Genomic DNA, 13,074 nt, shown 5'->3' on the forward strand with positions numbered 1-13,074 from the left:
TGGACTTGCACAGTATGAAGCCCCTTGACAGATTAACAGGTACAAAATGGTGCAAATGCACTACAGTCCACTGAACAATCACGTATTTCTGAACAGCAGCAGGACCCAACAGTGCAGCACCACAAGAAAACAAAAAATACAGGGATTAAACCCTAAATAGCATTCTGTCACACAATTCTGAGCAGCAGAAGATTTGTGGAGCAAAAAAAAAATTAACTCAATTGGGCTGAAAAATTAGGAGATAAGATGCTTCAGAAAGTTCAGGCAGCTTGGAGATCTGTATGAGGCAGATGACAGCTATCTGCCCCTCTCTGCTGCAATGCTCAATAATGTGAATAGGAGGTTTAGCAATCAATGATCCTTCTCAGTGTAACAGCACAGCACTCTGCACTCCTGCCTTTCCCTAATGCTGATGTGACTAGCAGTTGCAGCGTAACGCTGTGGTATGAGCTATTCACACACACACACACAGTCCCGTCCTCTCCATCTGAGTGCATAGATGAAATGAAGAGAGGCAAGATGGCTGCCGATTATATAGGGGCTGTGACATCACAGGGGTCAGTGAAGACTGATAGGCTGCATCTCACATGTGGTTCAGGGTCAGCCTGCCTACCTTCATTCCCGCCGCTGTTTCCTGCCCTCCCATAATCCCCTGCCCCATGTACTCACATGTGGATCTGCCATCTTAGGTCTCCAATAGCCTGGAATGCTGTAAAATTGAGTTTAATGAAGCGATTCACGCGATAGAATCGCAGCGATATTCGCATTCATTGCAAATCAAATTTTTCATGAAATTCGTAACAAATTCGGGTTCGTCAACTTCAATTCGCTCATCTCTAATCCTAATCATAGAGCTAATGTTACTTCTTCAATCTTCAGGGTAAAGAAGAACAAAGCCCCGTTCTCAACATTGTCATCAAAATACTGCCCAATTATGGCTTACCCTGGGCAACATTTATAAATGAAAATAAATGTAATGTTTGACATGTGTCTATATATGTCATAGAAGATTAACTAGCACCCAATTGTTAAAACATTAATTTCCCAGGGGGAATTTGTGTATTTTTAAATTCATGCCCTGTCACTAATTAATAGTATATTCCTATGGGATACCACTGTATATATAAGCCCGTAGATATATTCATTTTGGTGCCATTGCACAGCCTGTTACCTTTGTTATATTGGATTTATGAAATATTTCACAATTCTTGTTGGTAAGTATTTTTATTTAAATCCCCAGTTGTTTTTATCATTGCTTTAAGAATATGAATGGGTTATTATGTTGTACTGTATTTTAATCTAACACATTTAATACTAATACATTTCATACTTTTCATGCCACAGAGCCAAAAACACACATCCTGTGTGAGGTACCTGTAGTACAGAACTTTAGAAATTCAATGTATTACCATATTTATCAGCGTATAACACGCACTTTTTAAGGTAAACATTTTTAGCTTAAAGTCTATCTGCGTGTTATATCTATCTGCGTGTTCTGGCGCAGCAGAAGCGGTTCAATGATTTAAAGTGGCCGCTTTAGGTCATGTAACTAACTGCAGTGGCTTTTGCGGGGCCAGAGTCCCATCATCACCTTCTGATTTCCTCCCCATCTCCCGGCTTTCATATTTACCTGGGGCGGCGTGCTCCAGCAGCATCCTGTGCTGTCGCTATGTGCGCTGATGTCCTCAACGCGACATTGTGCAGCACACAGCGACAGTGCAGGAGCATGCCCCTGGACAGGTAAATATGAAAGCCAGGGATGGGGAGGGAATCGGGTGGATGCAGGGGGACTCTGGCCCCGCAGAAGCCAGCACAGGATGCCATCAGAGCTTGCAGGAGCATGCCCCTGAACAGGTAAATATGAAAGCCGGGGATGGGTGGAGGTGGTGGGACTTTGGCCCAGCAGAAGCCGCTGCAGATACATGAACCACAGCGGCATTTGCGGGGTCATAGTTTATCAGGGTGTACACACACTTACATGCACCCTCATTTTAACAAGGCTATTTGGGCAAAAAAACTTTTTTTACCCAAATTTCCTTGGAAAAATGAGGGTGCATGTTATAGGCTGGTGCGTGATATACCCTGATAAATACGGTACATATTATCCTAGACTAAACCAAAAAGTATTTTGAAAGGTGGCGAGTCTGCAGCAGAAATTAGGTAACTAGAATTTTTTATTATTTTCATCATGCCACTTTGAAGTGTAAAATTGGAATACCACCATAATTCTGTATGCACACAGTTACAAGGTCCTGTCCACGTCCCTACTTGTTAAAAGAATCCATTGATAATAAACAGAACAATTGACTGCAATCAGTCTGAGCAGAAGACTACCATCTAGAGAGGCATATTTAAAAAAAAAAAATTGATTCTGTCAATTAGCCGGATTTTCCCCCAAAATTTGGTTGATCCGAATATATTCGTAGCAAATTGCTATTAAAAACGGCTATTCTCGGGCTACAAAGAGCCTCAATAAGGGTGTTGAACCCTTTGCCTTGCCGTAACACACATAGGGAGTGTGCTGGGGTAGTGAAATAATACTGCCATTCAGTATGACATGCAGATTACCGGCGTCACTATTAGAATCACTGCTGCAGAGCGACACAATGACAGAGTCTGGATGTGGCAGCAGGGTCGGGAGGCCATATGGCATCACAATTGAAGAGATCAAAGAGATTTTTTTTACAGTAATACACCCCAGTACAGTTGCAATAGAAAAAAGAGTTCTCTCTCTCTGAACTGTCCCTGCCTGCACTATGGTTGCTTGTAGTTTTTGAATGGGGAGTGCTTCCTGTGATGATCTCAATTGGCAGACTATGAAATTACTTCTAAACTCTCCCTGCCTGTCTGTAGTGATGCGGGCTTGAGGTCAATGGATTTCCCCTGTGCTGATCTGTATTGTCAGTAACACTGATTAGTGATCACACAGTGTCTGCTCTCTCAGGAAATGCCCATCTTCGGCAATGGTTGCCGAATATATAGGGGTGTTACATCACAGGGCTGGCTGGCTGCTTATAGGCTGCATGCCGCTATGTGATTCAGGGTGATCCTGAAGACCCGCCTTCCCAGACTTCCTTGCCCTATGTCCTCACCCATCTCTACTACCACCCATTTCGTCAGAATTAATATGAAATGTATAATATCCAAACAAGACAACTCATTCAAGGTCAATTCTAAAAAATGGGATGTATTATAACTTGAGTAAAGGAAACATTTTAAAAGGTTGGCTTGGCGGGCTCGACAAAGTTTCTGCAAAAGTTTGGAATGCAAACAGCAATAAAATAAGCTTCAAAGCATGTGTATAACACTGCAACATATGGTAACCCAATGTAACAAACAACTTGTTTAACCACTTAGGGACCAAGGGCATCCAGGTACGCCTTCGCTCCCTGGTACTTAAGGACCAAGGGCATACCTGTATGCCCGTGGGAATTTTGGGCCCCGCCGCGTGCCGGGCGGGGACCGAACCGGGGTGACTGCTGATATCTAGGTCCTGAGACCCCCCCATGCCGCAATGAATTCGCGGTGAATTCACACTGACGATTTGCCGCGATTCCGGGTCATACGGGTCTCTGGTGACCCAGTGACCCAGAAAATAAGAGGGATCTGGGTTTTCCAAGACACCCACGATCCCCCTGTGCCACCCCTCCTATTACTGCTATTGGTCTTCTAGAAGCGATGACCAATAGCAGATCAGGGGCGAAGGGGGTGTTAACTTTCGTATTCCCCGTTCTGCCCAACCACTATAAGCCGGGCAGAACGGAGAAACCGACGAGGACCAGCGCCGAAGTCCACTTACCCATCTGCGACGGCAGAGGGCGGCGGCTGTGGGCGGCGACCGGCAGCGGCGATCGGCGGCAGCAGAGGACGGTGATGCGGCTCCCTGGATCCTACGGAAGCCAGTGAGTTGCCTAGCAAAATCTGGAGGGATACAGTTTTAGACCACTATACAGTGGTCTCTAAACAGTAGCCCTCCAGATGTTAAAAATCTACAACTCCCAGCATACTCAGACAGCTGTTTGGGCATGCTGGGATTTGTAGTTTTGCAACAGCTGGAGGATCACAGTTTGGAGATCACTGTGCAGTGATCTCTAAGTTGTGGCCCTCTAGATCTTGCAAAACTACAACTCCTAGCATGCCCACACAGCAGGTTGCTGTCTGGGCATGCTGGGATTTGTAGTTTTGCAACATCTGGAGGGCCACAGTTTGGAGATCACTGTGCAGTGGTCTCCAAACTGTGGCCATCCAGATGTTGCAAAACTGCAAATCCCAGCATGCCCAAACAGCAAACAGATGTCTCGGCATGCTGGGAGTTGAAGTTGCGTACCTCCAGCTGTTGCATAACTACATCTCCTAGCATGCACTTCGGCGATCAGTACATGCTGGGAGTTGTAGTTTTGCAACAGCTGGAGGCACAATGGTTGGAAAATACTGAGTAAGGTAACAGAACCTCCAGCTGTTGCAAAACAACAACAACAGCTGGAGGCATCTTGTTTGGGAATACCCCTATGTCCACCCCCTATGCAATCCCTAATTTAGTCCTCAAATGCGCATGGCGCTCTTTCATTTCGGAACCCTGACGTATTTCAAGGAAACAGTTTAGGGCCACATATGGGGTATTTCCGTACTTGGGAGAAATTGCACTACAAATTTTAAGGGGCTTTTTCTCCTTTTACCCCTTATGAATAGGAAACATTGGGGGCTACACCAGCCTGTTAGTGTAAAAAAATTAAAAAAAATTGACACTAACATGCTGGTGTTGCCCCATACTTTTTTATTTTCACAAGTGGTAAAAGGAAAAAAAGCCCCCCAAAATTCGAAATGCAATTTCTCTTGAGTGCAGAAATACCCCATATGTGGGCATAAAATGCTCTGCAGGCGCACAACAAGGATCAGGAGTGAGAGCACACTATGTACATTTGAGGCCTAAATTGGTGATTTGCACAGGGGTGGCTGATTTTACAGCGGTTCTGACATAAACGCAAAAAAAATAAGCCATTGGGCTTTTGGAGAGAAAATTTGTTCGGAATTGAAGGCCACATGTGTTTACAAAGCCCCCATAATGCCAGAACAATGGACCTCCCCACATGTGACCCCATTTTGGAAACTAAACCCATCGCGTAATGTAATAAGGGGTACAGTTAGCATTTACTTCCCACAGGTGTCTGACAGATTTTTGGAACAGTGGTCTGTGAAAATGAAAAATAAAATGTTTCAGTTGCACAGCCCACTGTTCCAAAGATCTGTCAAACGCCAGTGGGGTGTAAATACTCGCTGCACCCCTTATTAAATTCTATAAGGGGTGTAGTTTCCAAAATGTGGTCACATGTAGGGGGGTCCACTGTTCTGGCACCACGGGTGGCTTTATAAATGCACATGGCCCCTAACTTCCCTTCCAAATTCTCTTTCCTGAAGCTCAATGAAGCTCCTCCTCTTCTAAGCATTGTAGTCCGCCAGAAGAGCACTTTACATCCATATATGGGGTATTTCCATACTCAGAAGAAATGGGGTTACACATTTTGTGGGTCATTTTCTCCTATTAACCCTTATAAAAATGTAAAATTTGGGGATAAACCAGCATTTTAGTGAAAACATTTTTTTTTTCATTTACACATCGAACTTTAACAAAAAGACGTCAAATACTTGTGGGGTGTTAAGGCTTACTGGACCCCTTGATACGTGCTTAGAGGGGTGTAATTTTCAGAATGGTATGCCATGAGGGGGGGTTTCTGTTGTTCTGGCACCATAGGGGCTTCTTAAATGCGACATTCCCCTCAAAAACCATTTCAGCAAAATTCACTCTCCAAAATCCCATTGTTGCTCCTTCCCTTCTGAGCCCTCTACTGCGCCCGCCGAACACTTGACATACACATATGAGGTATTTCCTTACTCGAGAGGAATTGGGTTACAAATTTTGGGGGGCTTTTTCTCCTACTACCACTTGTAAAAATTCAAAAACTGGGTCTACAAGAACATGCAAGTGTAAAAAATTAAGATTTTGTATTTTCTGCTTCACTTTGCTACTATTCCTGTGAAACACCTAAAGGGTTAACACACTTACTTACTGAATGTCATTTTGAATACTTTGAGTGGTGCAGTTTTTATAATGGGGTCATTTGTGGGGCATTTCTAATATGAAGGCTCTTCAAATCAACTTCAAAACTGAACTGGTCCCTGAAAATCTCAGATTTAGAAAATTTTGTGAAAAATTGGAAAATTGATGCTGAACTTTGAAGCCCTCTGGTGTCTTCCAAAAGTAAAAACATGTAAACTTTATGATGGAAACATAAAGTAGAGATATTGTGTATGTGAATCAATATATAATTTATTTGTAATATCCATTTTCCTTACAAGCAGAGTTTCAAAGAGAAATGCTAAATTTTAAATTTTTGATCAAATTTTGGAATTTTTTTACCAAGAAATGAAGCAAGTATCAACAAAAATTGTTGTGTAGGTCGGTGATGGTGGAATAGTGGTAGCTGTAGAAACCAGCTGAAAGCAGGCAGTGAAGGACAAGTGCTTGTAGTAGCCAGCTGACAACAAGCAGTGGCCCACTGGGGGTAGTTGTAGCAGCCATCGGACAGCAGGCATTAGTGGACTAGTAATACTTTTAGCTAGGTCTTGTGATGCCACCCCACATGCTTACATATAGCTGCAATTTCTAAACTCTGAACCTAGTTATGACTTTCCTTTTACAGATATGTCACTGTTTCTGGTTTTCTGTATGTGGAAAGATAGAAAATAATTTCCACATGTCAGGGTACCACATAAAAGATAGGTACACCATCAGTGACAACTTTTGTTTGCTGCTCCTGCTACTCCTACCACAAGGAACCTTGCTGCTGCTGCTACCTGTACTAGTAAAGTAATGCAGGTGACACGAGTCACTGGATTTGTGAAGACATTCTGGGATTAGTAGTTCCGGTGCACTGCTATCTCTCAGCTTTATTTCTCCAAGATGCCATCCACAATGTAGTGCATAGGGCTTTATCAGCTTATTAAACCAACCCTGATGCTGTCTCCTCATTGGCCTGAGTGCTGTATGTAACATAATTAAAAGCAATAATTGGATAACCTCGGGTCATGTGATCTTGCTGATAGCTGCAATGTATGCTGGGCTACCCTGATGCCATTTAAGTGTTCCCAGGGCTTCTTCCTTTTGTTGAGGCACCAAAACGCCATGTGTTTCTCATGCATTCTTCTATTATTACTGCTGTTGCCTGGCAGAGTTTGAAAGCTCGACAAGTCGCTGTCACCTCAAAGTTCTGAGTAAGACTGGGTTTTCTGGGCTCAAGTCACTCATCTCTAACTTAAACAGTGATGCTATGATAGCAAAAAGTGATGCATATTTATAGCTTTTGTTCCCTTAAGTGTGTTGAAATTTATTTTTAACCAGCTTGAGGCCACATTCACAATAATGAAAATGATATAGTAATTTATAGAACATTTAGCTTTAGGATCTATTAAATGTAAGATTAAAGGTGGATATTAAATAACAGAATTTAATTTTTTAAGTATTTTAGTAATAATAAAGCTTTATATTTTCCACTTTCTGTGCGTTTGTTAAATTTTTATGCTCTTGTTTTCTTTTTTCACATCACAGGTCTTAGAAAGGGCCTTAAATGCTTATTTTTTAAAATGTGAATAATCTCTAACATCCATTTATTGCATGTGAAGTGTTTTACTGGTTGATAAGAATGATGAGCACAAATGAAACAATAATAACTGAATTTATTCTGTTAGGATTCAGTGATGATAAACATATAAAGCTGCTTTTGTTCGCCTTATTTTTATATATCTACATTGTGACTATCACTGGAAATATTCTTATTGTCGCCATTGTATATGGAGATTTAAATCTGCACACCCCCATGTATTTCTTTCTAAGTAATTTATCATGTTTAGAAATTTTGTATACATCTAATATTATCCCAAAAATGTTAGTTAATATTATAATGGACAATCCCACGGTGCCATTCACAGGATGCATTGTTCAGCTGTATTTCTTTGGTTCTCTGGGGTCCACTGAATGCTTTCTTTTAGGGGCTATGGCCTATGACAGATATGTAGCCATCTGCAAACCATTACATTATTCCTTACTTATGACTACTAGGACAAGTATATTGATGGCTTTATGTTCTTGGTTAACAGGATTTATTGCTACTTTTGGTGCAATTGTGTTAGTTTCCCATTTGCGCTTCTGTGGCCCCAATAAAATTAAACATTTTTTCTGTGACCTTCAGCCAGTTCTAAAATTATCCTGCAAAAATGCCCACACTATGGAAACTGTGTCATGGATTTTAGCCACCACCATTCTTCTAGGTTCTTGTCTCCTTACACTAGCATCGTACAGTAAAATCATACTAACTATGATAAAAATTCCCTCTTCTAAAGGTCGACAAAAAGCTTTCTCCACCTGTACCGCCCATCTTACAGTAGTTATTATTTTTTATGGTGCTATGATTTTCATGTATGTCAGTCCGAACACAGCAAAAACTGAAAAGTTTAATAAAATCTTATCTTTACTTTATACTGTTGTAACCCCTTTTATGAATCCCTTCATCTATACTCTGAGAAATCAGGATGTGAAAAAAGCACTCCATAAAGCAATTCTAAAGACATCTAAAGGTAACTAAACCTTCAGTGACAAAACTAAGTCTGTGTTTATGTTTAATGACTGTACAGTTGTCTTTATATAATTAGGTTAATATATTAAATGGATATTCTGATTTATAAAAAAAAAATAAAATAAGACCTCTGCAAAATGAAAGTAGCGATCTGATTGATTGCTATGGGCAACTGGGCAAATTTTCCTCTGGACAGGATTTGATAAATGTCCCCCAATGTCTGTTGTGATGCTCTCTCTTTGGTCTCTTAGGGTACATTCACACATGCATATTTTGCTGCAGATTTTCTACCCAGTGGTAGTAAAAATTAGCTGCATAAAATTTGTAGCGAAATACGCAGCATAACATGCATGTGTGAACATACCCTTAATGTATTTCTGAACACATTGGGCATTTATCATTGTAGGTGTGAGTGAAGCATTTTTCTTCACCTTCTTTTTGTGTGTGCTGGTAATGTGTGGGAGAACCAAATTTATTAAATGGTAGCAGAGCATTTGATACATTTTGTGCAGGTCACATTTTCTGTAATTTCTCTCTTCACAAACACCAAAAAGCTAAGCTAAGTCTGGGCTGGTGTAGTTTTAGAGACTTTTCAGTGGCCTTGCGCCTTTTTTGTGCCTTTTCACAAAAAGGCGCAGTTGATAAAACCCTTCCATATCATGTGCATTGCCAAAATCTGTGGATTGCAACTCAAAATCAGCAGAAATGTGTAAACCAAAAGGCACAAAAAAGGCGCTAATAAACCCCGCTTGTGCCTTTTTTTGTGCCTTTTCTAGACACAGTGCTTGAGTGCAGTGGATTTGGAACCTACCTACAAGCTAAAGGCAAATATTACCCACTTTTCCCCACCACAGACCAAGAGAAGGAGAGGGAGGGAGAAAGGGAGAGAGAGACTTATTTTTGTGACTTTCACTTTGATCTGACACTGATTGCTATGATTGATGTGACTATTTCATCACACTATGGGGGAGATTCATCAAGACCTGATCTGAGAAAAAGTTGGCCAGTTGCCCATAGCAACCAATCAGATTGCTTCTTTTATTTTCTTCCCAGAGGTCTTTTTTTTAAAAAAATGATAGGAGCGATCTGGTTGCTTTGGGCTACTGGGTGCCTTTTCCTCTGTACAAGTTTTGATGAATCTCTCCCTATGGGGGAGATTTATCAAAACCTGTGCAAAGGAAAAGTTGCCCAGTTGCCCATAGCAACCAATCAGATCGCTTCTTTCATTTTTCAGAGGCCTTGTTAAAAATTAAAGAAGCGATCTGATTGGTTGCTATGGGCAACTGGGCAACTTTTCCTCTGCACTGGTTTTGATAAATCTCTCCATATGAGAGCACCAAACTCATGCTGGGAAAAGTCTTTTGTAAGTTGAAACATTGCATCTGATATGTATAAACAACCACTTTTTGGACATGCTGCCTCCATTCTATACTTATTGACTATATAGACATGAGTTTCAGCATACATTTTATTTATTTCATGTATATATCTGTACATACAGCCTTTACAGATTATGAATAACCTAAAATGTTGTTATTATTATTAATCACAATTAATTATTCACCCAAAAAATATGGGTGTCTTTTATCTTGCTTAGTTACAGTATCACATTTAACCCCTTAAGGATGCTGGGTGTATCCATATACCCCTGTTTTAAAGTCCCCGACGCTCGCCGGGCAGGGACCGGGGGGGAGGGACTGCTGATATCTATCAGCAGGCACCCCGTGCAAACCGGGGGGGGGGGGGTCCTGAGACCCCCATGTCAGCGATCGCTGTAAATCGCCGGTCAATTCAGACCAGCGATTTGCGGCAATTCTGGGTCAATCGGGTCTCTGGTGACCCAGTAACCCGGAAAGAAAGGGTGAATTGGGCTGTCCGAGACAGCCCCATTCACCCTTACCAAGCAGGAGTGAGGGGCACGGGTGCCGCCTCACAATCACGTGATTGATCGGTCGGAACAACCGACCAATCACGACCCTGCTGGGCATTGATCGTGATGGTGATCATGGCGGCGATCGGGGCCGGCGGGGTCTCCTACCTTGCCTTGGTCCGGTGGGGGTCCCCACGTGCATCCAGCTGTTGCATAACTACAACTCCCAACATGCACAGACTACCAAAGGGCATGCTGTGAGTTGTAGCAGTGTGCCTCCAGCTGTTGCAAAAGTAAAACTCTCAGCATGCTGTTCGACTGTCAATGCATGTTGATTGTTGCAGTTTTGCAACAGCTGGAGGTTGAGTTAAGTAACAAACTCTCAGTGTTTCACAACATTGGTTGTGAAACCGAGTTTGTTACCTAACTCAGTGTTTTGCAACCAGTGTGCCTCCAGCTGTTGCAAAAATACAACTCCCAGCATGCACTGAGAGACTGTACATGCTGGGAGTTGTAGTTTTGCTACAGCTGGAGGCTGAGTTAAGTTACAAACTCTCAGTGTTTCACAACCAATGTGCCTCCAGCTGCTGCATAACTAAAACTCCCAACAAGTATGGTCTGTCAGTGCATGCTGGGAGTTGTAGTTTTGCAACAGCTGGAGGTTTGCCCCCCCACACCATGTGAATGTATGGGGTACATTCACATGAGCGGGTCTACAGCAAGTTTTCTGCTGCAAGTTTGACATGCGGCAAATTTTCCGCCGCAGCTCAAACTCCCAGCGAGAAACTTGCTGTAAACTCCCGCCCGTGTGAATGTACCCTAAAAACACTACACAACAATACACTACACAAAATAAAAAGTTAAACACTACATATACACATACACCTACTGCACTGTTTTCAAAAGCCTCCAGCTGTTGAGAAACAACAACTCCCAGTATTGCCGGACAGCCACTGACTTTCCAGGTATGCTGGGAGTTTTGCAACATCTGGAGACACCCCGTTTGGGAAACACTGCCATAGGCTATTTTTGTGGTGGATTAAAATCCACAATTTAGGCCTCAAATGCACATGGTGCTCTCTCGCTTTGGAGCCCTGTCATATTTCAAGGAAAAAGTTTAGGGCCACATATGGGGTATCCCCGTACTTGGGAGAAATTGCGTTACAATTAGGGGTCTTTTTCTCCTTTTATCTCTTATGAAAAGGTAAACTTGGGGTCTACACCAGTATGTTAGTGTAAAAAAAAATTTTTTTTACACTAACATGCTGGTGTTGCCCCATACTTTTAATGTTCACAAGCGGTAAAAGGAAAAAAAGACCCCAGTACAGAACCACCCCATATGTGGGCGTCATGTGCTCTACGGGCGCACAACATGGCTCAGAAGTGAAGTCTAAATTGGTGATTTGCACAGGGGTGGCTGATTTTACAGCGGTTCTGACATAAATGCAAAACAATAAATACCCACATGTAACACCATTTTGGAAACTACACCCCTTACGGAATGTAAAAAGGTGTATAGTGAGCCTTAACACCCCACAAGTGTTTGACAAATTTTCATTAAAGTTGGATGTGAAAATGAAAAAAAAAAAATTTGGTATACTAGTGTTACCCTACATTTTTCATTTTCACAAGGGAGAATAGGAAAAAAAAAGCCTCCTTAAAATTTGTAGTCCCATTTCTTCTGAGTAAGAACATACCCCATATGTGGATGTAAAGTGCTCTGTGGGCGCACTAAAATGCTCAGAAGAGAAGGAGCATCATTGAGCTTTAGGAGAGAGAATGTGTCCAAAATTGAAGGCCATGTGTGTTTACAAAGCCCCCCTAGTGCCAGAACAGTCGACCCCCCCCCACATGTGACCCCATTTTGGAAACTACACCCCTCACAGAATTTAATAAGCATTTATGTGGAGCATTTACGCCCCACAGGTGTCTGACAGATTTTTGGAACAGTGGTCCGTGAAAATGAAAAATTTAATTTTTCATTTGCACAACCCACTGTTCCAAAGATCTGCCAAACGCCAGTGGAGTTTAAATGTTCACTGCATCCCTTATTAAATTCTGAACACTCAATGTTCAATATAGTTACAGTGGTTCAGGAAAGTCATAACATCAGCGGCTATCATTCATAGGTGAGAAAGCAGAAGTAAATGTCGAAAGAAGGAGCTAATAGTTACACATTATTCTATTTAAAGGGGTACTCCGGGGCTTAGACATCTTATCCCCTATCCAAAGGATAGGGGATAAGATGCCTGATCGCGGGGGTCCCGCCGCTGGGGACCCCCATGATCTTGCACGCAGCACCCCAGTTAAAATCAGTCCCCGGAGCATGTTCACTCTGGGTCTGATTACCGGCAACCACAGGGCCGGTGGCGTGTGAGGTCACGCCTCCACCCCGTGTGACGTCACGTTCCGCCCCTCAATGCAAGCCTATGACAGCTATCACGCCCCCTCCCGTAGGCTTGCATTGAGGGGCGGAGCGTGATGTCACACGGGGGCGGAGGCGTGACATCACACGCTGCCGTCCCCATGGTCACCGGTAATCAGACCCAGAGCGAACACGCTCCGGGGACTGATTTT

General features: G+C 42.5%; 1 protein-coding gene across 1 annotated transcript; it reads left to right on the forward strand.

Annotated features, from left to right (window-relative positions):
- Positions 1 to 7,697: 7,697 nt before the first annotated feature.
- LOC130270340 (olfactory receptor 6F1-like) lies at positions 7,698 to 8,636 on the forward strand. Its single transcript, XM_056518184.1, has one exon. It carries the CDS (start codon positions 7,698 to 7,700, stop codon positions 8,634 to 8,636), a length of 939 nt encoding a protein of 312 aa, XP_056374159.1.
- Positions 8,637 to 13,074: the final 4,438 nt, after the last annotated feature.

This window comes from Hyla sarda, chromosome 1 (genome assembly GCF_029499605.1).
Source record: "Hyla sarda isolate aHylSar1 chromosome 1, aHylSar1.hap1, whole genome shotgun sequence".
In the NCBI taxonomy this organism is placed as follows: Eukaryota; Metazoa; Chordata; class Amphibia; order Anura; family Hylidae; genus Hyla; species Hyla sarda.